At 39.5% G+C, this 27,247-nt stretch overlaps 2 protein-coding genes across 2 annotated transcripts; one reads left to right on the top strand and one right to left on the bottom strand.

The window, feature by feature from the left end:
- Positions 1–1,107: 1,107 nt before the first annotated feature.
- LOC148981880 (uncharacterized) lies at positions 1,108–23,441 on the bottom strand. Its single transcript, XM_089127552.1, has 6 exons — positions 23,039–23,441; positions 20,552–21,412; positions 3,814–4,549; positions 3,508–3,744; positions 3,161–3,438; positions 1,108–1,292 (listed from the first exon to the last, which is right to left on the bottom strand). Exons 1-6 carry the CDS (start codon positions 23,100–23,102, stop codon positions 1,108–1,110), a joined length of 2,361 nt encoding a protein of 786 aa, XP_088983678.1. The 5' UTR covers positions 23,103–23,441.
- On the top strand, positions 8,574–14,636 carry LOC148981881 (uncharacterized). Its single transcript, XM_089129019.1, has 3 exons — positions 8,574–8,649; positions 10,087–10,374; positions 11,512–14,636. Exons 2-3 carry the CDS (start codon positions 10,317–10,319, stop codon positions 13,857–13,859), a joined length of 2,406 nt encoding a protein of 801 aa, XP_088985145.1. The 5' UTR covers positions 8,574–8,649; positions 10,087–10,316; the 3' UTR covers positions 13,860–14,636.
- Positions 23,442–27,247: the final 3,806 nt, after the last annotated feature.

Genomic DNA, 27,247 nt, shown 5'->3' with positions numbered 1-27,247 from the left:
CTGTCGATTAATTTTAAAAACAGACGCTACAGCGGAATCTATACATCTCAATTCTCCAGCTGCAGTCATCTCTGAGGGAAACAAGTTAGCGCTCTTTGATAACGTGATGATTACGTCCCTGCAGATCATCTGTCCATCGTCGTATAAAGCCCGCCCTGGCAATCTGATTGGCCCGATCATTTTTTGCCTGATCATAATTAGTCCTCAATGGATCGAGTCCAGACCGAACTTCCCGACCAAAAAATGTTGTGGGCGGAGTTTGGGCTGGCATCCAGGCTAGCTAAATAGAGGATGCGTTTGATCATAAAAGTGGCTATTAAAAGCACAAAAACCTGCGTAAGAGATCCTTCACAAGGCGGCACACGCTCCGAAATGGACTAGAAAGAAAGAAAAGTATACTTTTGGTCTTGTATGGGCTAAACTAGAGATTAGGGTATTTTATTAATTCTGGACATCATATTTTCCCTTGGTCTACGGTAAAAATATTATAACATTCATGATCAATGATTATGAGCAAGGTAACGAAATCTACAGTTTAAAGCAGTAACTTTTAAGCACACAGCACAAGACAATTGTATGTAAAATCAACCAAGACTTTATTAAACTATTCTAATACACACAAACTAATCTAACAAAAACATACATTCATTCAAACAGTGACAGAAAAGGTAATGTAATTAACGGAGTATGAATGGAGTCCCAAATTTCTAGCATTAGCCACTATTTCTTGACCGCAACCTGAGAGAATCAAAATACTAGTAATTCAACCTTCGTTCGTTTGCTTAATAGGAATTTCACCAGTTTAGCATTACATTTGCATTTATTCATTTAGCTGACGCTTTCATCCAAAGCGACTTACAACTGCTGTATATGTCAGAGGTCCCACACCTCTGGAGCAACTAGGGGTTAAGGGTCTTGCTCAGTGTCTCGCAGTGGATTCGAACCCGGGTCTCTCACACCAAAGTCATGTGTCTTATCCACTGCACCATCACCACCCCTAGAATTAGGAGATTGTGTACTTGTGTTTGGATGCTCCCGTGAGCGCATGCGTTCCCTTCTGTGACAAGGTTTCTGGCGGGAAACTCTTCGGCTCTAATTGGCTGGCAATCAGTCGATGACGTGTTCTGAGGGACAACACTCGATGGTGAATGGTTGGTTGGCTTTGCCGGGTGCCGCTTCGTGTGTCGGTTTCCTGGATTGAGGGTTGCTATGCAACAGAGTTTCCTCAGAGTCTGGAGGAGCTGCTGGAGTGACTCTGTGAGGGTTTTTTGAAGAGCATGTAAGTGTACGCGCTGGATGATGAAAATGTCCGCACAAAATCAAAGCAAGATCAAAAGTCACTGCAATAGTTAGGCAAAAAGCAACCCAGAGCTGCTTGTCATTGGTTTATAAGTGTGTCCATCCAACTTGTCCTTCCAAGTGTGTCAGCCATTTATATTATATTGTCTTGGGTGGGACCTACTCCCCGCTCTACGGTTCTTGCATGTAATTGGCATACTTTTCGCATGATTGTGTACTCTCAAACATCTAAGAGTTTAGTAAAACACTTCAATAAGACTTTCACTAACTTTCATAGTTTAAATACACAAGTCTACTTTATATCAAAATTCTAGAAATTGTTTACCTATCAAGTAGTTACCAAATAACATATTTCCCATAGTTGAGGTAGGAGTTAATAAGGATTTAGCTATGATAAATGTTTAAGTGATATAAAGCATACATAATTCAGATCATATTATATACCTGTATGAGGTAACTTCTGGTGATTAGTTCTTATAACTGAGGTCAAAGAACCTAAGAATAGGCTGTAACAACTGTTAAACACAAAAAAAACTTAACAGGTTATATAAAACATACATGATACATAAGAAATATGTTAGGTTAAAATTGGCAGTCAATTCAGCTTATAGGAAGCAATTTTGAGGTTGTTGTTGGTTAGAAACCACGAGTGGGTTAATTTCATTCAGTCTCTAGAATTTACAGCTTCAGAAAGGAGGTGTCCCTGGTTTAAGGTTTGTGGTGATTCAGGGCCATGGGAATGCCTTAGCACCCTTCATTTCCTGATAAGGTTATGAATTTCTGCATTGGGGTCACCACAGGGTTTCTTGGCCATTTGCTCTTAAGTTTTGGGAACAAAGAGAATATTTTTCGTGCTGTCCTGGCATCGCTGGTGTAAGATTAGATAGGCACAGAAAAGGGAGAGGGGGGTGACATCTCCTTTAGCCATCTTGGCACCATGAATGCGTTTTATGACTTACTAATGGTGCGATGGGGAATCGTCCTGAACTGTGGAATACAGTGTTGTTTATTAAATGGATTAGAGCGTTGACTTCGGTTCTCCAAGTCATCAACTTTATCCATCAGGTAAATGTTGTCCTGCTCCAGCTGTTGAACACGTGTGACACACTCCTGCACATTGTCTTCTTTAGCCCCCAAGCGCTGCTATAGCAAATTGAATTGTTCTCCCAAAGTATTTAACGAGTTTTGTATGATTCCCAGACTGCTTTGAATAGGATCAACTTTTTCATCAAATTGCGTCAGCATTTCAGTCTTGATATGTTGAATGGCGTCCCACAATGTTTGTAGTGAGATGTGACGCTCCTCCATTGTAGCAAAGATCAAAGAAGGAGAATTAACAAATAAAGGAGAATTAACAACCCTATGATAAGAGCAGCATGCAGATTTGAGCTTGAGACCCGTTCACTCACACTGCAACCATTTTTAAAAAATGTATAGCAAACAAGTAATGATCCTCAAGTGTCTCTTAAAGTTTCCCATCAGGTCTAAAAGAAACATTAAATCATGTGACATTTCAAATGAGAGAAACAATGTGAAAAAAAAAAAGTGAAGCCACAAGTCAGCATCACTGATGAGTTCAATAGTCATTTTAAACCAATCAAATCTGGTTTGAGGAAGGTTCAAATTCACATTTAGGAAACTGGACATCTTGGAATGGTACAAATCAACGTTCGTAGAATTTTGAAGTTAAATTGAAATTAAGTTGAAAGAACTTTTGAGGAACATTATACCTTTTAAAATACATTCCTCTAACTTCAAGAAAACTGGATTTTTTTTTTTTTTTACGTTGCCAGAACCAACATTCTGAATATTTGGAGAATGTTCTTATTTTAAAAAGTCTGTAAGCTGGGGAACTAATTACCGTGACTGCTGTGATGTGGTTTCTCCACCGTATGGATCTTCATGTGTTGTTTCAGGTAAGTTTTAACAGGGAAACTCTTTCCGCACAGATCACACGTGTGCGGCTTCTCTCTGCTGTGGATCTTCTCATGTTTTTTCAAATTTGCTGACTGACTGAATCTCTTGTCACAGTGTGAACACTTGTAAGGTTTCTCTCCAGTGTGGATCATCTCATGTGATTTCAGATGTGATGATCGACGAAATACCTTGTCACAGTGTGAACACTTGTAAGGTTTTTCTCTAGTGTGGATTCTCTCATGTGTTATCAGATTTGATAAAGAACTGAATATCTTGTCGCAGTGTGAACACTTGTAAGGTTTTTCTCCAGTGTGGATCCTCTGGTGTTGTTTTAAATGTGCAGCTGTAGTAAAAGTCTTCTCACACTCAAAGCACATGTACTCTCTCACACCAGTGTGAGTTTTCTCATGTTTATGTAAATTACCCCACACTGAAAAACTCTTTCCACACACAGAACATGAATAAGGTTTCTCTTTTGTATGAACTGTCAGGTGTCTCTTCAGGTTTGACGCCCAATGAAATGTTTTGCTGCATTGATCACATGAGAACGGCTTCTCTCTGGTGTGGATCACCATGTGAACATCAAGGTTTGTTGACCGTGCAAAGCGTTTTCCACACTGATCACACCTGAACGGCTTCTCTCCAGTGTGAACTCTCATGTGAACATCAAGGTTTGTTGACTTTGCGAAGCGTTTCCCACACTGATCACATGTGAAAGGCTTCTCTCCTGTGTGGATCCTCATGTGATCATCAAGGTGTGATGATCGTTTGAAACTCTTTCCACACTGATCACATGCGAACGGTCTCTCTCTGGTATGAACTTTCATGTGCAGCTTAAGATAATTTTTTATTGAGAATCTCTTTCCACACTCACCACATATGAATGGTTTTTCTCCAGTGTGGATTCTCATGTGAAGGTCAAGACTCTGTTTATCTGAGTAACTCTTTTCGCACTGATCACAAGCATATGGCTTTTCTCTAGTGTGGATCCACGTGTGTTTTTGAAGATGTATATTTTGTGTAAAGCTCTTTCCGCACTGATCACATGAGAACGGTTTCTCTCCAGTGTGAACTCTCATGTGAATTTTAAGAGATTTTTTTTCTGAGAAGCTCTTTCCACACTGATCACACTTAAACGGCTTCTCTCCGGTGTGGATCCTCATGTGAATCTTAAGATTTCGTTTGGTTGTGATACTCGTTCCACACTGAGTGCAGGTGAAAGATTTCTTGGCTTTAGTCTTTGAGCGACTCACACGTTTTTCTCCAGGTTTGACATGATGTTCCTCCTCCACTTCACTCAGTTCTTCACTCTCCTCGCTCTCTTCCATCGGGTCTGACATAAAAGTATTTTAATTGTCAGTACAACAAAAATAATTCAACGAGAGTAATGTGAAGTTAAATGACATGAAAAGAGCTCTGATGTAATAACAAATAGTACTTTCCATAAATGAGGTACATTAGAACATTTTAAAAATATTAAAGTCTAAATATAGATTGAATGTCAGTTTTTGTCAAAATTGGGTTTTTATTAAATTATTATTCTATAACATCCTGTTTATCATCTCTGAATATATCTTGGGAAAATTCACTAGTTTAGTGCAGAAAAATAGCGATTTATAATGTCCATCTGAAAAGACGACTGTGTTTCTCTTTAAGAACACGCAGGCGGAGCGGAGCGGCAAAAACAATATCTCCCGTTTAGCTCTTCTTCTCTTAACACTACAAAGACAGTTCACCTATCAAAATCGAATGATACCTAACCTATGATGATTACTAAAATATGTGATATGAAAAAAGGCAATAAAAAAAAGAGCGCCAGTCGTCCCACTAGCAGGACGTTACTGTTAATTAAACCTGTTTTTCTCAAAACTGCGTTTTGGAAAATCACAGTGATCAGCCGACTTCAGATAACAGTTACAGACAAACTATAAAATAAATAAAAACAGATTTGGCTTGAACCCAGCTTTAATATGGTATCAAAACCTGTAATATGTCAAATTTCACCATGTGGTGGTGGGTTTTCCCAGATCGCATCACATATTTGATCAATGACACAATTATCTAATGCAATATTAGCATTACAAATTACACAATAGTGTCATAATGTTGATATGTTTAGATTGATATTTAATCTATTTGACTTAAAACCTTTTAATTATTACAGTCCAGTCACACTAGAACTTTAATTCCCAATGACTCCCATTCATTCGCATGTGAACGTGGGATATCAGAAACACAAGAGGAACGGCAATTATTGGTCATTTATATAATAATTTAAGTCCTTTTTAATTATTCTATTTAACTCTTTACATTATATTTTACTGGTTCATTTGGATTCCAGTGTCACTTATAATGCTGATAGGGCCAATAATGCTGATGTCACGGTCACAAACTCATAAGTCTGATTATTAGTCAAAGGTTATGACTACTGGGCGGTAAACCAGTTTAATTTTCGAGACGATATGTATTTTTCATAAACATGTCAAAATAAAAATTTGGTTTAACTTGAAATAACAGAAATAGAGGCTTTCTATAGTACATTTGAGTGTATCACAGTTTTTCTCAATTGCTTAAACACTATAACCAGGCCTTTGAACAAAAATTCCAAAAACATAACAGCGTTTATCAAAATCCACACCCATTTCACTAAACTATAAACACTCATACCAGTGCACTGCTGAAACAGCTGCTGTATCTATTCAATGGTCATGAAGAGCGCTATGTAGAGTGTGTAGAGAGCGGACCGCTATTAAATACATACACTTCTCACACTAATAGTAACAGCTTTAAAACAACAATAAATAACTGACAAAACTAACTCTTTAAAGGAGAACTCCGGCGAACAATGAACCTTTGGTCTAATAAAACATCGGTACATAGTCAACCATTCTCTGAGATTTGTTTTCATGATAATCGAATGTAAAGAGTTTTATTTCTAAAAACTGTATAGCGTATAACGCTAGTACTGGGGGTATTGACTAGGTAAAAAGAAATCGCTAGTTTATACCACTAACAAGGCTCAAAATAGCCCCACACTAACACAGTAACATAATGAGGGTCCCTGCATGCAAAACGAAGCATTGAGAACTTTGTAAGTGTACAGACCGTTTAATAAGAAGATACTTTATAAAGACTTTGCGTATACAGGTGGCGCCATCTTTGGAAAACAGTCTCGACTAGTCAAACCACGAACGACGTGCTGAGTGATCTGAACTGTATGAAGTTCAGTGAACTTCTGAACTGTATGAACGGCATTCGGGGATCGACTTATCGAGACTATTTTTTAAGATGGCTCCTGTCTGTATACACGAAGTGAACTGTCTTTATAAAGTATCTTCTTATTAAACGGTCTGTACACTTACAAAGTTTTCAATGCTTCGTTTTGCATGTGGGGCTACTTTGAGCCTTGTTAGTGGTATAAACTAGCGATTTCTTTTTACTTAGTAAATGCCCCCATTACTAGCGTTATACGCTAAACATTTTTTAGAAATAAAACTCTTTACATTCGATTAACATGAAAACAAATCTCAGAGAACGGTTGAATAGATGCCTATGTTTTATTAGACCAAAGGTTCATTTTGCACCAGAGTTCTCCTTTAATAGGCCTACTGTAAATAGCATGTAGAGCATTTGATTCCCGAGATGCAGAAAACAGGATGGAATCACAGAATCCAGTCACTAATGGAACTTACTGTATAAAACGCAACCAGAATTGAATTGTGGGATGAATAAATCAAAAGAAGGGCTGTACAAATCAGATATAGATACGGACTAGTGCCTGTGAATATTAAAGCTCAGAAAGTGTAAGGCTGAAATGACCTCAGATACTTTGATCTTCTGAGATACGTGAACATGAATGTTCTCCAGCATCATGAATGAATGAAGAATAAACACCAACCTCTTTGTTCTTCAGGATCTTCAGTGTGTTTCATTCTGCAGGGTTCTGGATCACTCATGTGCACTGTCCTCTTTAATAAACTCAGTCTTTGCAGATTTCAGCTCTTCCTGATGCTCTGATGATCGTCTTCACTTGTAGTTGATGGGAATTTACAGCATTTATAGGGGAATTACAGTAGGAGGAGCTTCACTGATGATGTAATTGCTGTGGGAGGAGCTGATGTGCCCAAATCAAAATTATATATCACTTACTGAGTTTGTTTTAATAGGGTCAAAGACCAGAAGTTTAATTTTAGAGTGATATTACATTTATTTATTTATATACATAGAAAATCCAGTAAATGCAAGTGTAATGTTTGAAACAACTTTTGTGAAAACAAATTGCCAGTAAAATAGGTGAAATAATGTTGGATTCATTCAGCATAACATATATATGTAAAAATGAAACAGCATAATTATTTTTAAGTATAATTACTTTTTTTTAGAAACTTATAAAAGAATAGGAGATCATACTATATGTAATTATTTTTAAATGATAAAAAACTTCTTGCTGACAAAAAAAAAGTGGTTTAAAGGATAGTGGCAAAAGTATTATACTGAAAATTAATAAGTATGTTGGAGCTGCACTATGACCCTAATATGCAGTTTTTGAATGTAATCAAATGATTATTGTTCTAAATATGCCTGGAAATAAAATAAAACTACTCTGCACATTTAAGAACACACACAGATAAATATAATAATGTTAGAATTAGAAATAAAACTCTCTTTACGACAGACAGATATATATATGCCTGTCTATCGTAAAACAATTTTTATTTCTAATTCTAACATTAAAGAACTGTAAGAAAAGTCATTTAAAAGCATAAAAGACAAATAAGATGCTAAGCAACAAATCCCCTTAGCTGCTGACACCAATGAAATGAGATTTAAGTGACAATTTACAGGAGATGTGAAGACAGCATAATAAGTTTAACTGTAGTTTAACTGTATTGTTAAAGAGGGCAAGCTTTATCATTTAATTGAGCTGTGAATGCGTTTTAGACACTTACATTGTTCTTGGTCCGTCAGTGCAATAACTCCGTCCATGTTATGAGCCGAGTTTTTTGTTTCCTTTAACTGCTCAGTGCTCTGGTATTATCAATGGGATTACGTATTTCAGGCGTTGCTATTCACATTTAAAATCAGAATATTAGCATAGCTCACTTACATTCACTGAAATATTGAAACGTTAGCGATACTTAGACAAAACAGGAGCGCCAGTGATTGAATGTCAACAACGCGCGGTTTGAACGTCCCGCCCCCTAGCCGAACAGAAAGTTTTGATTGGTTTTGCACCCAAGTCAGACCTGTCTGTTATTGGCTGAAGTGCTTCAGATCTGTCTGTTATTGGCTGAAGTGCTTCAGACCTGTCTGTTATTCGCTGAAGTGCTTCAGCGCAGTGGTTTCAGCGCCCCCCCCTTTTTTTTACTGTCTATGCTTTTCCCTCATTGAGTTTCAGCGTCGAGTCTTCTGAGGTGAAGAGAGCAGTTCACGGTATTTCTCATCTTTACACACCCATCACACACACACTTTATACAGTTTAATAAGAGACAGACTCAGTTCTGTATTGTTTTCATCGATCACAGCGATACTTTTGCATCTTTTCTGGCGTCTTCCTCCTGAAATAAACATTTAGTGCAGCAGAAGCGAGCCTGAGGAGAATATGTGGAGTTCATTCAGACCTGAGCGAGTGTGTGTTAGTTTGTCTGATTGTTTCAAGATAAAGTTTCAAAGTTTTATTATCTGGGAATCAGTTTCAATGTTTTAAACTGGAACAGATAGCCTACTCCTAAATGCTTTATTGAGCTTATAAGTCATATGAGGTATTAAATCAATAATACAATGCCATAGCGTTTTATTTTTGGAACAATAGTGCTTTGTTTGTGGTGTTCGATCTTTATTTTCAAAGTTTTATGATAATTAGAGTTTCTGTTATTATTTATTATGAATAATGTTATAAGATCAAACTAGCTATATTTAGATTAATTTGGTCATATTATGCTGCTGTAATTATTTATATGTAGTGGTTTGTGTAGATGAGTGTCTTTAGTAGGCCTAATTGTTTTTGTGTTATTTATGTTTTTAATCCATGGTGTAGTGAGAAATAACAGTATTGCCTTTCATTCTAGCAGGTTTTTTGGCTTTTATATCCTGACTCAAATAATATGTTTCTAACAGCAAACACTCAGAATAAAGTGAGATGATCTGCTGATGATCCTAAATGGCTTGTTGAATGAGTGTTGATAGTCTGAGGATCATCAATATTAACAGATCTGCTGAAAACACTCTTTATTTCATGACAATAGTTCCTTTTTTCACCTCATTTATTATGCTGATGTCTTCAGATCTCCTGTAAATTGACACTTAAAGCTCATTTCATTGCTGTCAGCAGACAGCTTAGTAATAATATACACTATTTATATTATATTGTCCATGCAACATGACATCATGACTTTTGCGTAAACATACACGCCACTTTCGAGTCAGGTGGCGTGTTATCTCTACGCATTTTGAGCTATCCGCGTGTATGCGTGTATATCTACGCCATTAACGTCCGCGTCATTCCGCGTGTCTGTACGCGCAGTCAAATCTCCAGTCATAAATGCCATTAATCCCAGTGACGGTTAAGTTTAGGGATGGGGTTGAGGTAAGTCATATCTTTTTCTTTCCTAGGATGGTAAGGGAACAATCAAAAATGCCATTAACCCCAGTGACTGTTAGGTTTAGGGACGGGGTTGAGGTAAGTCATATATTTATATAACGTTAAGTCAACGGCGTTCATAAACACGCTGAAAGGCGATTATGCGTCTTGATAGCACGCCAAAAATGGAAATACGAATTGGCGTGGCATACACACGCTACTTCATGAGATCAGTCTGGTCCATGAGCATAAAAAACAAACTGTAACTTGTATATTTTTGATTTTGGCAGATCAGCTCCTCCCACACTGTAATTATTCATCAGTGAAGCTCCTCCCACAACAATTCCACTGTCAGTGAAGCTCCTCCTACAGAAATTACATCATTAGTGAATCTCCTCCCACTGGAGTTCAGCAATAAATGCTGTAAATTCCCATCAGCTACAAGTGAAGACGATCATCAGAGCATCAGGAAGAGCTGAAATCTGTAAAGAATGAGTTTATTAAAGAGGACATTGAGAACATGAGTGATCCAGAACCCTGCAGAATGAAACACACTGAAGATCCTGAAGAACAAAGAGGTTGGTGTTTATTCTTTATTATAACGAGGACATTTTCAGTAACTAATGTAACCGAAACTAAACAGCGTCTATATGTGCATTGAAAGGCTTTCACTCAGCGCGCACATTGTTACGACAACACGCTTTGAGTGAGTCATTCAACAAACACGTTCAAAAAAGATGATTCATTAAAAGAGATGTAATGAAACAAGGTGTTAATTTATTTTTAACTTTGAGTTCCACATTTCAAGGCTCGGTTGAGCAGCAATGCGTCGCATGGGTAGCGCTGAAGCTGATGGTTCACTTATTAAAGACCAATATGGCATTGATTCAATGCTTGACTCGCTGATTTTATTTCCTTTCAGGGATACAAACAGCGTGCTTTTCGGTGCCTCTCGCTTTTTTTCACGTCAGTTTGGGTAACTTGTGTGAATCGTGCAGATCCAAAGAGATTTTTGTGGGGGTGGGGGGTGTCTGATTATAATTTTACCAACAGTAATTCTGGATTGCCTCAACCAAACAAGTAAATAAAAATAATCAAATCAGAAAACTGTGGGTCAAAACAGCAGTATGCGCGCAAGCATGCACCAGTTTTTCCACTAGCTCGTGGCCTGATTGGAGGTAGCTCGTCAAGGAGCTGCGCGCGAGGATGGCATGGTGCGCGCTCATTGTTCAGAAACGCGCCCGTGAGTGGATGGCATTCTGCGCGTGGATACTGTTTTTGCCCTCGTGCACAGGTTTTGAGACTAAATAAACGCAGTAGGGCCGTTCACATATTGTGTCTTTTGCGCTCTCAAGTTCGCCATTTCAAATGTAGGCGCGCGGCAAGCACTCTCATAATTGAAGCGATTTTTTTTTTTTTTTCTTTTCTTTTTTTTCCAGGCGCAGCGAGATGAAAACTCTTCTCCATAAATAAATCTTGTAGCAGACCAGCTAGTAGATTAGCTACTAAAACTTCTTTGTCGTTGTGTTATAGCGCAGTGCATGGATGCTTAGCAATGACAGATTTTATAAAAATACATAAATTATTGTATTATTGTATTGCAGTTGTCTGTTACATCTGGGATCATTTTAATCTTCATTCACTCCATATTTCTCTCTTTAAATTATTTTTATTATTTAGAAAAATTTAAAATGAGAGTTTTTCTTTCATTTCAGACCCGATGGAAGTGAAGGAGGAGAGAGAAGAACTGAGAGAAGTGAAGGAGGAGAGAGAAGAACTGAGTGAAGTGAAGGACGAGAGAGAAGAACTGAGAGAAGTGAAGGAGGAGAGAGAAGAACTGATGGAAGTGAAGGAGGAGAGAGAAGAACTGAGAGAAGTGAAGGAGGAGAGAGAAGAACTGATGGAAGTGAAGGAGAGAGAAGAACTGAGAGAAGTGAAGGAGGAGAGAGAAGAACTGAGAGAAGTGAAGGAGGAGAGAGAAGAACTGAGAGAAGTGAAGGAGGAGAGAGAAGAACTGAGAGAAGTGAAGGAGGAGAGAGAAGAACTGATGGAAGTGAAGGAGGAGAGAGAAGAACTGATGGAAGTGAAGGAGAGAGAAGAACTGAGAGAAGTGAAGGAGGAGAGTGAAGAACTGAGAGAAGTGAAGGAGGAGAGAGAAGAACTGATGGAAGTGAAGGAGAGAGAAGAACTGAGAGAAGTGAAGGAGGAGAGAGGAGAACTGATGGAAGTGAAGGAGAGAGAAGAACTGAGAGAAGTGAAGGAGGAGAGAGAAGAACTGAGAGAAGTGAAGGAGGAGAGAGAAGAACTGATGGAAGTGAAGGAGGAGAGAGAAGAACTGAGAGAAGTGAAGGAGGAGAGAGAAGAACTGATGGAAGTGAAGGAGGAGAGAGAAGAACTGAGAGAAGTGAAGGAGAGAGAAGAACTGAGAGAAGTGAAGGAGAGAGAAGAACTGAGAGAAGTGAAGGAGGAGAGAGAAGAACTGATGGAAGTGAAGGAGAGAGAAGAACTGAGAGAAGTGAAGGAGGAGAGAGAAGAACTGAGAGAAGTGAAGGAGGAGAGAGAAGAACTGAGAGAAGTGAAGGAGGAGAGAGAAGAACTGAGAGAAGTGAAGGAGGAGAGAGAAGAACTGAGAGAAGTGGAGGAGAAGAGAGAAGAACTGAGAGAAGTGAAGGAGGAGAGAGAAGAACTGAGAGAAGTGAAGGAGAGAGAAGAACTGAGAGAAGTGAAGGAGGAGAGTGAAGAACTGAGAGAAGTGAAGGAGGAGGAACATCATGTCCAACCTGGAGAAAAACGTGTGAGTTTCTCACAGATAAAAAATACATTTTTAAAGAAAAGAAGAGCCAAGAAATCTTTTACCTGCACTCAGTGTGGGAAGAGTTACACAGCCAAACATACACTTGTGAGTCACATGAGAGTTCACACTGGAGAGAAACCGTTCTCATGTGATCAGTGTGGAAAGACATTTATCAGGGCATCAAGCCTGAAGACACACCTGAGAGTTCACATGAAGGAGAAGCCGCATTCATGTTCTGTGTGTGGAAAGAGTTTTTCACTGCTGCAATATTTACATAAACATGAGAAAAGTCACACTGGTGTGAGAGAGTACATGTGCTTTGAGTGTGAGAAGACTTTTACTACAGCTGATCATTTAAAACAACACCAGATGATCCACACTAGAGAAAAACCTTACAAGTGTTCACACTGTGACAAGAGATTCAACCAGTCAGCAAATCTGAAAACACATGAGAAGATCCACACTGGAGAAAAACCTTACAAGTGTTCACACTGTGAAAAGAGATTCAGCCAGTCAGCAAATCTGAAAACACATGAGAAGATCCACACTGGAGAAAAACCTTACAAGTGTTCACACTGTGACAAGAGATTCAGTCTGTTATCAAATCTAAAAACGCATGAGAAGATCCACACTGGAGAAAAACCTTACAAGTGTTCACACTGTGACAAGAGATTCAGTCTGTTATCAAATAAAAAAAAACATGAGATGATCCACACTGGAGAAAAACCTTACAAGTGTTCACACTGTGACAAGAGATTCAGCCAGTCAGCAAATCTGAAAACACATGAGAAGATCCACACTGGAGAAAAACCTTACAAGTGTTCACACTGTGACAAGAGATTCAGTCTGTTATCAAATCTAAAAACACATGAGAAGATCCACACTGGAGAAAAACCTTACAAGTGTTCACACTGTGACAAGAGATTCAGTCTATTATCAAATAAAAAAAAACATGAGATGATCCACTCTGGAGAAAAACCTTACAAGTGTTCACACTGTGACAAGAGATTCAGTCTGTTATCAAATAAAAAAAAACATGAGATGATCCACTCTGGAGAAAAACCTTACAAGTGTTCACACTGTGACAAGAGATTCAATCAGTCATCATATCTGAAAACACATGAGAAGATCCACACTGGAGAAAAACCTTACAAGTGTTCACACTGCGACAAGAGATTCAGTCTGTCATCATATCTGAAAGCACACGAGAAGATCCACACTGGAGTAGGGCTGGCTATCGTAACAAAATGTTCGATACCGATACCTTGACTTCGATACCGGTTCCTGAACGATACCTTTTTCGATTCCAATTTTATGTAACCAGTTTTAACAATATAATATTACCTAAATTTTTATTTTATTTTTCAGTTTGTTGACTTTTTCACACTAGTGAAACTTTAACACCAATGCTAAAGTTTTCTATATTTCCCCTTCTTTACTTCAATGAGCTCATTGTTTCTGCCTTATCTTAATGCATTGTTTAACAATGAAACTGAATGAAAATTAATTGAAATGCATTACTCTGTCACCTCTGACAATAGATCATCACTCTAAATTGCAATTTAGAAACATGCATTTTCTGTAAAGCTGCTTTAAAACGATATGTATTGTGAAAAATGCTATACAAATAAATGTGAATTAAATTCAATAAAGTCTACTGGGGGGCGGGATTTATGCCTCGCGCTCAGCACACATGAAGCTTGAGACATGTAAACGCCCACATAAACTCGGTAAACACACTATTTTTAGTCAGATTAATGTACTGTCGTCTTGCGAGGTTGAGGATCTGTAATCCTGGGATTTTTACCTTAGATCAAGTGCTGGCTATTTTCACTTTGAGGAGCGAAGAGTTAAGAATTTTGTAAGTGTTTTATTCTTGTTTATTCTTGTGCATTGTTCTAATCGTGTTATATATAATAATGTTAGTGTCTGTAAACACAAAAATAGCCTACTGTTTAAATTTGAATCATGTTTCTGTGTGTTTGTGTGGATTTAATAAATGAATGAAGAGATGCACAGTGTTACTAAATAAAAGACCACATTTTCTTGACTAGTTTTGGATATATTATACATTTTTTTATTATTATGACAGGTTTCAAAAATAATGAATGAAATAATGATAGAAATATCTCTTCTGTATTAGAAAAATAAATATATAAATAACTAAAAGAAATACCTCCATTTTCTTCCTCTTTATCCTTTTTTTCTTCCTGATCCTCCTTGTTTGCCCATCTATTTTTCGCTGTAGAGCTGATCTTTCCCATCAGTTTTTTGAAAAGTAGGACATTTTCATAATTTTATAGTCTTGTGGACACATATTTAGTATGTGTTTTGAGGCCTTATTTCACAATTTATTTATTTTTTTCAATAACCATGTGAAACCCCTCACACCCGGGTCCTACTCGCCCCGCTCCGAGCGGGCCTTGAACCCGGGTCTCCGGCGTGAGAGTCGGGCGTTCTAACAAGGAGGCTAAAGACTGCAGCCCCTAGTGTCTGTGGCTAGAGCGCCTATTGAGTTCGGGGAGTGAGGTTTACTCACACAGCAACTACTAGCTGGCCTCCGTTACACTCACCCCCCTAAACCTCACTCTCATCCGGGTCACGACACCAGTGTAACCCCTCACACCCGGGTCCTACTCGCCCCGCTCCGAGCGGGCCTCGAACCCGGGTCTCCGGCGTGAGAGTTGGGCGCTCTCACACAGCAACTACTAGCTGGCCTCCGTTACACATGCATGAACAGTATTCTCTCAAAAATACAAACATGTACATACATGTTGTTCACATATTATGGGAGCCTTGTTTAAGATAAATAGTGTTTAATTTGGTGTACATGAGGTTGAGAGGAGTTGACTCTGGAGTTGCCCATGGTGAGAGGCGACGGGCTGGTGTGGGTTTGCTTATAGCCCCCCAGCTCAGCCGCCATGTGTTGGAGTTTACCCCGGTGAACGAGAGGGTCGTTTCCCTGCGCCTACGGGTCGGGGATAGGTCTCTCAATGTCATGTGTGCCTACGGGCCAAACGGCAGTGCAGAGTACCCGGCCTTCTTGGGGTCTCTGGGAGGAGTGCTGGATAGTGCTCCGACTGGGGACTCCATCGTTCTACTGGGGGACTTCAACGCTCACATGGGTAACGACAGTGACACCTGGAGGGGCGTGATTGGGAGGAAGCCCCCCCCCCCGACCTGAACCCGAGTGATGTTCAGTCATTGGACCTCTGTGCTAGTTACAGTTAGCACATAACATCCATAACGAACACCATGTTCAAGCATAAGGGTGTCCACCAGTGCACATGACACCAGGACACCCTAGGTCGTAGGTCGATGATCGACTTTGTGGTCATTTCATCTGACCTGCGGCCATATGTCTTGGACACTCGGGTAAAGAGGGGGCGGACCTGTCAACTGATCACCACCTGGTGGTGAGTTGGATCCGATGGCGGGGGAAGAGGCTGGACAGGCTCGGCAGACCCAAGCGTACTGTAAGGGTTTGCTGGGAACGTTTGGCTGAATCTCCTGTCAGAGAGATCTTCAATTCTCACCTCCGGCAGAGCTACGACCAGATCCCGAGGGAGGCTCGAGATATTGAGTCTGAGTGGACCATGTTCTCCACCTCCATTGTCGAAGCGGCTGCTCGGAGCTGTGGCCGTAAGGTCTTTGGTGCCTGTCGAGGCGTCAATCCCCGAACCCGGTGGTGGACACCGGAAGTAAAGGATGCCATCAATCTGAAGAAGGAGTCCTATCGGGCCTGGTTGGCTTGTGGGACTCCGGAGGCAGCTACCGGCAGGCCAAGCGGATTGCGGTCCGGGTGGTTTTGGGGGCAAAAACTCGGGCCTGTGAGGAGTTCGGTGAGGCCATGGAGAAGGACTATTGGCTGGCGTCTAAGAAATTCTGGCAAACTGTCCGGCGCCTCAGGAGAGGGAAACAGTCCCCTACCAATGCTGTTTACAGTAGGGGTGAGCGGTTTTGACCTCAACTGGGGATGTCGTCGGACGGTGGGAGGAATACTTTGAGGATCTCCTCAATCCCACCGTCACGTCTTCCATTGAGGAAGCAGAGGCTGAGGGCTCAGAGGTAGACTCGTCCATCACCCTAGCTGAGGTCACCGAGGTAGTCAAGAAACTCCTCGGTGGCAAGGCACCGAGGGTGGATGAGATCCGCCCTGACAACATGACATCATGACTTTTGCGTAAACATACACGCCACTTTCGAGTCAGGTGGCGTGTTATCTCCACGCATTTTGAGCTATCCGCGTGTATGCGTGTATGTCTACACCATTAACGTCCGCGTCATTCCGCGTGTCTGTACACGCAGTCAAATCTCCAGTCATAAATGCCATTAACCCCAGTGACGGTTAAGTTTAGGGATGGGGTTCAGGTAAGTCATATCTTTTTTTTACCTAGGATGGTAAGGGAGCAGTCATAAATGCCATTAACCCCAGTGACAGTTAGGTTTAGGGACGGGGTTGAGGTAAGTCATATATTTATATAACATTAAGTCAACGGCGTTCATAAACACGCTGAAAGGTGATTATGCGTCTTGATAGCACGCCAAAAATGGAAATACGATTTGGCATGTCATACACACGCTACTTGATGAGATCAGTCTGGCCCTGAATACCTCAAGTCTATGGATGTTGTGGGGCTGTCTTGGTTGACACGCCTCTGCAGCATCGCGTGGCAGTTGGGGACAGTACCTCTGGGATGGCAGACCACAGTGGTGGTTCCTCTGGACCAGCTCTATACTCTACAGGGTGCTGGAGGGTTCATGGGAGTTTGCCCAACCAGTCCACATGTATTTTGTGGATTTGGAGAGGGCATTCGACTGTGTCCCCCGAGGCGGCCTGTGGAGGGTGCACCGGGAATACGGGGTCCGGGGCCCTTTGCTAAGGGTTGTCCGGTCCCTGTATGGCTGAAGCAGGAGCTTGGTTCGCATTGCCGGTAATAAGTCAGACTTCTTTCCGGTGCATGTTAGACTCCAGCAGGGCTGCCCTTTGTCGCCGGTTCTGTTCATAATTTTTATGGACAGAATTTATAGGCGCAGCCAGGGGCCGGAGGGTGTCAGGGTTGGGGACCACGCGATTTCGTCTCTGCTCTTTGCGGATGATGTCGTCGTTTTGGCCCCTTCACACCAGGACCTTCAGCATGCACTGGGAAGGTTTGCAGCAGAGTGTGAAGCGGCAGGGATGAGAATCAACACCTCGAAATCCGAGGCCATGGTCTTCAGTCGGAAAAGGGTGGCTTGCTCACTTCAGGTTGGTGGAGAAATCCTTCCTCAAGTGGAGGAGTTTAAGTATCTTTGGGTTTTGTTCACGAGTGAGGGAAGAATGGAACAGGAGATTGACAGACGGATCGGTGCAGCTTCTGCAGCAATGCGGTCGATGTACCGGTCTGTTGTGGTAAAGAAGGAGCTGAGCCGTAATCTACGTCGATTTACCGGTCAATCTACGTTCCTACTCTCACTTATGTTCATGAGCTTTGGGTCATGACCGAAAGGACAAGATCCCGGATACAGGCGGCCGAAATGAGCTTTCTCCACAGAGTGGCTGGGCGATCCCTTAGAGATAGGGTAAGAAGCTTGGTCACTCGGGAGGAGCTCAGAGCAGAGCCGCTGCTCCTCCACATCGAGAGGGGTCAGCTGAGGTGGCTCAGGCATCTGTTCCGGATGCCTCCTGGACGCCTCCCCGGGGAGGTGTTCAGGGCACGTCCCACTAGGCGGAGGCCCCGGGGAAGACCTAGGACACGCTGGAGAGACTATGTCTCCCGGCTGGCCTGGGAACGCCTTGGTGTCCCCCCAGAAGAGCTGGAGGAAGTGTCTAGGAAGAGGGAAGTCTGGGCATCTCTGCTTAGACTGCTGCCCCCGTGACCCGGCCCCAGATGAAGCGGAGGAAGATGGATGGATGGTGATTAATTTCACCTGTGCCATTAATATGTTTATATGCAACTGAAAAAATCACAAATGTCAGGGCATGTCAAAACATCCCAAGGACCCCAAAAACACCTTAGATTTATCTGAGTTTATCTGTTTTTACTCACCGGGCTTTTTCTGAACTCAAAAGGCACAGGCGCGCGAGAGAAAATCAATAAATAAATGAGCGCACGGGTGGCGCGTGAACAGGCTAGCGAGTTACTAGTGTGTTTTACAAACAATAATGGAAGCTGTGTAAGGTTTATCTGAAATTTTGGGTAAAATGTATTTAGTAGTATAAACAACTAGATATTATGGTTAAAAACAGAAAGAAACACAAAGCTAATGTGACTTCGGAAAAATCGTATTCAAACTGGACCGCCATCGATAACCAGATCTGCTATTACTGGCTCTCATAATAAAAGTCAAAAGAAAAGCTGTATGCAATTCCTCTATAAAATATTTTTTTTCAAAATGCTGTTTAAATATGTACCCGACTAAGGTGAATTAAAGCAAAACGTTCGGATGTTAAGCGCACCATTTATGCGTGACTGGGAGCAGGTGTAGGTTTCTTGCGTACCAACTAACATTTAGAAAATACGAACATTTTAATGAATCCGAATATTTACGCCAGAACCACTTTACACACGATTTACACAAAAACTTGTTCTGCTTGTATTTCATAAATGAGACCCATTGAGTGAGAGAATCGTGCCAAAACTGTAAGCGCAGCTAAAACATACAAATCGGTTTATGTCGGGAACTTTTTTGCCCCATGCACACAAGTCATTCAGACATTTGCAACAGTTTATTTTTTTACACAAGGGTTGGTTTTACACAATCAATCTGTTTTGCAGTTCCTCACTTTCGGTTGTAAATTTCTGTTCGCAGGCCTGCAATGCTTCTGGCCGTATTTGTACGCCAAAAGTGTAAGCGCAGAAAAATAAAAGTCAGAAGAATACAGAATACAGAAGAATCCTAATTATTTGCATTGGCATGAAGTTGCACCTTATTCCAACATGACATCATGACTTTTGCGTAAACATATACGCCACTTTCAAGTCAGATGGCGTGTTATCTCCACGCATTTTGTGCTATCCGCGTGTATGCGTATATGTCTACGCCATTAACGTCCGCGTCATTCCGCGTGTCTGAACACGCAATCAAATCTCCAGTCATAAATGCCATTAACCCCAGTGACGGTTAAGTTTAGGGATGGGGTTCAGGTAAGTCATAACTTTTTTTTACCTAGGATGGTAAGGGAACAGTCATAAATGCCATTAACCCCAGTGACGGTTAGGTTTAGGGACGGGGTTGAGGTAAGTCATATATTTATATAACGTTAAGTCAACAGCGTTCATAAACACGCTGAAAGGCGATTATGCGTCTTGATAGCACGCCAAAAATGGAAATACGAATTGGCGTGGCATACACACGCTACTTCATGAGATCAGTCTGCTTATTCGAATAACAGTAAAATACTGCTGTTTTCCTACATTTGAAAAGCGATTTACACCTTTACAAATCTTCTCTTGGGCATGCAAATTGTAATTTATGGCATCATATTACCTTCAGATCTGGGCCACCCAAAACAATTCTATCCCGAGGACAAATGTATTCCCAAATATTCAAATTCCTAGACAATGTATCTTTAAATATGCCAAAATCTTTGTGCCACACAAAATTCCTCAATGTTGTTGTCTTGATAATTAAGAAAATATTCTAAGGACGAAACATGAATTTAGCCTGTTTAATGTTATGTCATATTTTAGTAGCAATTCATTTTACAGTACGTGCACTTATGTATGCTTATCCAAGAAAGTACTGGCTCGTGTATGTAAGTACATCTACTCATTAAAAGTAAAAGATCTTCCCAACTAGAGTCCCCCCAGTGAATCTCAGCCATTTCCAGACCTGGATCTAACAGATCTTCATGTGTATCTTCAGGTCACTTTTAATAGAGAAACTCGTTCCACACTGATCACACGTGTGCGGCTTCTCTTTGCTGTGGATCTTCTCATGTCTTTTCAGATTTGCTGACACACTGAATCTCTTGTCACAGTGTGAACATGTGTGCGGCTTCTCTCCAGTGTGGCTCCTCTCATGTGTTTTCAGATTTGCTGACACACTGAATCTCTTGCTGCAGTGTGAACACTTGTAAGGTTTTTCTCCAGTGTGGATCCTCTCATGTGTTTTCAGATTTGCTGATACACTGAATCTCTTGTCGCAGTGTGAACACTTGTAAGGTTTTTCTCCAGTGTGGATTCTCTGGTGTCGTTTTAAACGGCACGCTGAAATGAAAGTCTTCTCACACTCAAAGCACATGTACTCTCCCACACCAGTGTGAATTTTCTCATGTCTATGTAAATTACACAGCTGTGAAAAACTCTTTCCACACACAGAACATGAATGTGTCTTCTCCTTCGTATGAACTCTCAGGTGTTTCTTCAGGCTTGATGCACTAACAAATGTTTTCCCACATTGATCACATGAGAACGGCTTCTCTCCGGTGTGGATCATCATGTGACCATTAAGAATTGATAAATGACTGAAACTCTTCCCACAATGATTACATGTGAACGGCTTCTCTCCAGTGTGAACTCTCATGTGACTCACAAGTGTATGTTTGGCTGTGTAACTCTTTCCACACTGAGAGCAAGTGAAAGATTTTTTGGCTCTTCTTTTCTTTGAAAATGTCTTTTTTGTCTTTGAGCGACCCAAAGGTTTTTCTCCAGGTTTAATATGATGTTTCTCCTTCACTTCACTCAGTTCTTCTCTCTCCTCTTTCACGTCCATCAGTTCTTCTCTCTCCTCCTTCACTTCTCTCAGATCTTCTCTCTCCTCCTTCACTTCTCTCAGTTCTTCTCTCTCCTTCTCCACTTCTCTCAGTTCTTCTCTCTCCTCCTTCACTTCCATCTGGTCTGAAATGAAAGACAAAATATAATTAATTTAACTTTTAGAACATCAAAGTTAAGAGAAATACGAAGTAAACTGATTAGTAACATTTAAATGAACTTTCATGTCCTTAAAATTCTCCATGAATAAGGGAAAATGTTCACAATTAGATCAATGACACTTAAAGGTTTTTTTTTACGATTGCTATGACAGATTTTTCAATACTTTTAACAATTTTCCAAAACACTTAACACAGTTAGCACTACATCCGTCTGTGTAAGCTATACTATTTAACACATTTCTTGTTTCTTTAACACAAATTGCATACAATTAACACATATTTAAAATGCTTGACCTTCTTTTACACAAACTCAAACAAGACCAAAACAATGGATTTTTACTATTAAATTTACCAATGCTTTAACACTGCATGTCAGAACAGATAACACCCTGTTCTAAACCTAACCTTACAGGCTAAAGTCAAGGTAAACAGATGTTTATATTGTGAATTGAAAAACAAATATATCCCCTGTATTTTATTCTATTGTTACTGAGAAACAGGTGATTGAATAATGCAAATATGGGATAATGTGGCATTTCACAATTCCAGTGTACCCAGGTGAAAAAAAGTACACTAAAAACATTTTATTAAAGTGCACTTAGTACACTTCCATAATGTACTTAAAGTGCTCTATTTTCACGCACCTACTTTGTACTTAATATACTAAAAGCTAAACTTTAGTACTTCTTAAGATAAACTTAAGATCAACTAAGTGTACTCAACTGTACTATTTTTACACACTGAAAATTAACTTAAATATATTTTAATACACTATGCAAACCTTAAAAAAAGTATTTTGATACCACTTTTAGGATAACTAAAAATCTTTGATGCATTTTAATTATATTAATAACTTACTTATTATAACATATTATAAATATATATAAATTATACTTAAGGTGTATTCCTGTCAAAAAAGTACACTAAAAATACATTTTATTAAAGTATACAAAATTACAAATACATCCAATGTACTTAAAGTGCTACATTTGCACACACTAAATAAAAGTTTTTCTTTAGTACTTCTTAAGATAAACTTAAGATCAACTTATGCTATTAACTAAAATATGCGTTTAACATACTATTTCAGCTTCAATTTTTTTTATTGTAAGAAAATGTAACCCATAGTTTAAAAGGATACCACTGATACAGCACAGGTACGTAATGTACAAACAAACAACATTCCTTTATTGAAAAATACGTAATTTTTTTTAAACATTATTCAAAGGATACCTTGTGGGAATTTCATTAGTACAAATGTATCGTAATGGACAACAGCCGTTTAAGTTAGCCTTTTAACAAGCAAAAGTGAACAACTTTCATTTTAAGTAGCCTAGGCTTATTGCAATGCTTTATAATAGTTGACAAATTTTAATAATATGTAGCAGACCCCTCCCGAATGATGGACAAAACTTTACTGATGTTGATTAAGTTTGTTGAGTCCGTTTCAATCCAATAATTATCTCAATCACCTCACAAATCACTGTAAAAGCTGAACAAAGGAAATACAAAAGCTTGCATTAAAGGGATACTCCACTTATTAAATATGCTCATTTTACAACTCCCCCAGAGTTAAACTGTTGAGTTTTACCTTTTTTGAATCCATTCAGCCGATCTCCAGTTCTGGCGGTACCACTTTTAGCATAGCTTAGCATACATCACTAAAGTGCACAAGACCATTAGCATTTCTCTCAAAAAAAATGACCAAAGTGTTTCGATATTTTTCCTATTTAAAACTTGACTCTTCTATATTTACATCGTGCACTAAGACAGACGGAAAATGTAAAGTTGCGATTTTCTGGGCTGATATGCAGGATACACTTTAATAGTCTTCACAACTCCTACACAACTGCGTGCTCTCCCTTTGCTTTCCTGCCATCAACCGCGTGCTCTCCCCTTACTTCCTTTTTCGCCCCCGTCAAAATAAAAGTCCCTCCTTAATAAGATAAATACATTTCTTGAACCTAAGTTAAACTAACAGGACTATCTAAAAAGTATACAAAAACGAATGAGAAGATTTATCACATCAAAATCTGTTACTTAATATAGGTATAAGTTTTATATATATAAGTATTATATAATAATATATATATATATATATATATATATATATATATATATATATATATATATAGTATATAGTAATATATAAGTTTTCTACATTATAAATGTATTTTCCCCCAAAAAAAATATAAAAATGATAAATATTAAAATATATTTCAGTAGGCCTAAGTGTTTAAAAATTACTTTAAACATACTAAAAGCTTAAAGTGTGTATGTCCGGTTAAAATTTTTTTTTAGATATATTACATAATGTTTAGATGTATGAGTGAAAATGTAATTATCATTAAAATTATTACTGTAATTGCCCTACATTAAGCTTTTCTGTCAAGATCATATTTTTAAAACACAGTGGAGCTGCATGTGATGTCATAAGAGGGAGACGTGACAAAAACGTTCTATTCAAGTATGGAGAGTTTTGAGTCTGAGGAGATCCAAAATCCCCCTCAAACCTCCGATGGGCCACAACCTTACAATTTTGAGCCTCCCAGGCGTGAGACAGATGAGGAACCAAACAGAAATTTAAATAATTCCTATCGAAGAAACATAAATATCTGGTGTGAAGAGAAACAGTGGAGAGTTGGTCAGGTGTCTTGGTAAGTATAGGCATAACTTAGAGGTGGAACGGTACATGTATTCGTATTGAACCGAAACGTACGGCCGTCACGGTTCGGTGCATGAATTTACACGGAGAATACAGGGTTAAAATAAATAAAACTCGCGTGCAAATTAATTAATGCGGAATTACGTTACTGTTAGATACGTGGTAGAGATGTGCGGTAGCCTATCAGAATAGGTCAGTGTGAAGAGGTTCAGTATGTGGAAAGAAGACAGGGTCGGCGTGACTGGGACTCGTTTATTCAGAAAAAACAAAAAAGAAACGAGGCGCACAGTAGCGCATTCGCCACCATAAACAAACACGCGATCCAACACTTGCTTCTCAGTCTCGGTTGCAGTAGCCGTGTGAAGTCCCAGTCCAACTCTCTCTCGCTCTCTCATTCGCCGGTTACTGCAATCAAACTCAGGTGTTCATCATCTGCACTTGACTACTAATCTCACCGTGCGGCTCCGTCCTTTCTCTCCCGCAGCCGCTACAGACTCACGCCCCCTCGCCACAGTCAGGTTTGCCGAAGTGCTGATATTCTGAGAGCTAGTCTCGCGGCTGTCATCAAAAAGTGGACTCTGTGACCGGTTTTAACGGTGTTTTTGCACCCAGTACAAACGCAGTAATTCACCATCGTGATAATACGCCTGCATACATTTCTTCTTTTTCTTATTCTTCTTCTTCTTCAGGGTTTAATTGCGGTTGGCAAACCTGTTACCTGCGTATACCTAACTAACTACCTAACTTAAATAACTAAATAAATAAATGTCCTAATCAAATAATTCTCTCGCTCTATCATTCGTACAATTACCAACACAGCTCACTGACTCACTCTCATCGACCTGGGGAGACGTCTCCCTCTTATGACATCAGTGATTCGATTGGGGGGAGGAGCAGTTTTAAGTGAGTACTGAAAATAACGAACTTTTTCATCTTATATTCTGCCTTTAGGTATCGAAAAACATACAAAACAATACACCAACTTGACAAACGTGTTTTTCCCCTAACTATTTTGTGTTAATCATAATTACAAATTTAACCTGACATACACACTTTAACCATTTTGCTACGTTCTTACACAAAGAGCAACATAATGTTTTCTTTAAATACACTAAAACCTCACAAAAATTGTATGATTGTGTTTAGCATCTTTCTTAAAAATGTATTAAGCATATATTTATTACTAAAGTACTTGTAGTATGTACATCATTGAATATACAATTGTAGTCCATCCATCTACCAACAATACACCAAGTTAATCTGATCACCTGTCTCCTCATTATTTGTGCTTTTACCGGCACCCAGAAGGGTTTACTCATCCATCACCTAATCCAAACCTAATAGTCCAAAGGCTTTCCAACAAGATGAGTGCTGATGAGTCCGGGCAGTGAGTCATGGGAAATGTAGTTTGTAGGTGAAACATGAGCGTCTGGTGTGGAGCGCCCTCTGGTGGCTCTTAAGGGCACTCCAGCTGATAACCGTTACACAAACGTACCGTCAGAATCAGCACGATCTGTGATTGTTGTAAAATTCTTTCTCAACTCTTGCTAAATTGAGGACGCATTTAATCCTAAAAGTTAATTTTTAAAAAACCTGCGTAAGAGATCCTTCACAAGGCGGCACACGCTCCGAAATGGACTAGAAAGAAAGACAAGTATACTTTTGGCTTTGTGTGGGCTAAACTAGAGATTAGGGTATTTTATTCATTCTGGGCATAATATTTTGCTTCCCCTACGGTAATAATATCATAACATTTATGATCACTGATTACGAGCAAGGTAACAAAATCTACAGTTTAAGGCAGTAACTTGTAAGCACACAGCACAAGACAATTGTATGTAAAATCAACCAAGACTTTATTAAACTATTCTAATACACATAAACTAATCTAACGAAAATATACATTCATTTAAACAGTGACAGAAAAGTTAATGTTATTAACGGAGTATGAATGGAGTCCCAAATTTCTAGCACTATAGCCACTATTTCTTGCCCGGAACCTGAGAGAATCAAAATAGTAATAAAAAATAGTAATTCAACCTTTGTTCGTTTGCTTAATAGGAGTCGCACCAGTTCAGCATTACATTTGCATTTATTCATTTAGCTGATGCTTTAATCCAAAGCAACTTACAATGGGCTATATGCACGCATAAGTTCCGCATTTGACGTAAGGATGCTCGTCCATTTCCGGTTGTGTAGATTAAAGCGGAGGAAAACCGGAGAAAACGGGATTATGGCAGAGTCTTCAATATTTGCTGTCCTCCCGTCTTTGAAACGAAACGTACATACGTTTAGATGTAATTTTATATATAGTTATGTTTATTTAATATAATTTTAAAAAGAAGCATAAACACAATGAGGGGTGTCTGTTTTATCTGTTTTTGTGACTAACGTTTCATTAGTATAACTATGGAGTATAAAATTCAATATACATTCTCGGTATTGCATTGGACTCTATGATCGGCGGAAGTTATCGAGCATCCCTAATGCTTCACCGGAAATAACGCCGTGCATAGAGCCCATTGCTATACAGGTCCTTCTCAAAAAATTAGCACATTGTGATTAAGTTCATTATTTTCCATAATGTAATGATAAAACTTAAAGTTTCATATATTTTAGATTCATTGCACACCAACTGAAATATTTCAGGTCTTTTATTGTTTTAATACGGATGATTTTGGCATAAAGCTCATGAAAACCCAAAATTCCTGTCTCAAAAAATTAGCATATTCTCTAAATTAGCATAGGTTCTCTAAACGAGCTATTAACCTAATCATCTGAATCAACTAATTAACTCTAAACACCTGCAAAAGATTTCTGAGGCTTTTAAAAACTCCCAGCCTGTTTCATTACTCAAAACCGCAATCATGGGTAAGACTGCCTACCTGACTGCTGTCCAGAAGGCCATCATTGACAAAGAAAGAAGTTTCTGAACAAATAGGCTGTTCCCAGAGTGCTGTAGATTGTGTACTTGTGTTTGGATGCTCCAGTAAGTACATGCATTAACTTCTGTGACAAAGTTTCTGGCGGGAAACTCTTCGGCTCTGATTAGCTGGCAGTCAGTCGATGACGTGTTCTGAGGGACAACACTCGATGGTGAATGGTTGGTTGGCTTTGCCGAGTGCTGCTTCGTGT

Source organism: Pimephales promelas, chromosome 3 (genome assembly GCF_988280905.1).
Source record: "Pimephales promelas chromosome 3, fPimPro1.hap1.1, whole genome shotgun sequence".
In the NCBI taxonomy this organism is placed as follows: domain Eukaryota; kingdom Metazoa; phylum Chordata; class Actinopteri; order Cypriniformes; family Leuciscidae; genus Pimephales; species Pimephales promelas.
The sequence above is the reverse complement of the archived record's forward strand: the minus strand, read 5'-3'. Positions and strand labels throughout refer to the sequence as shown.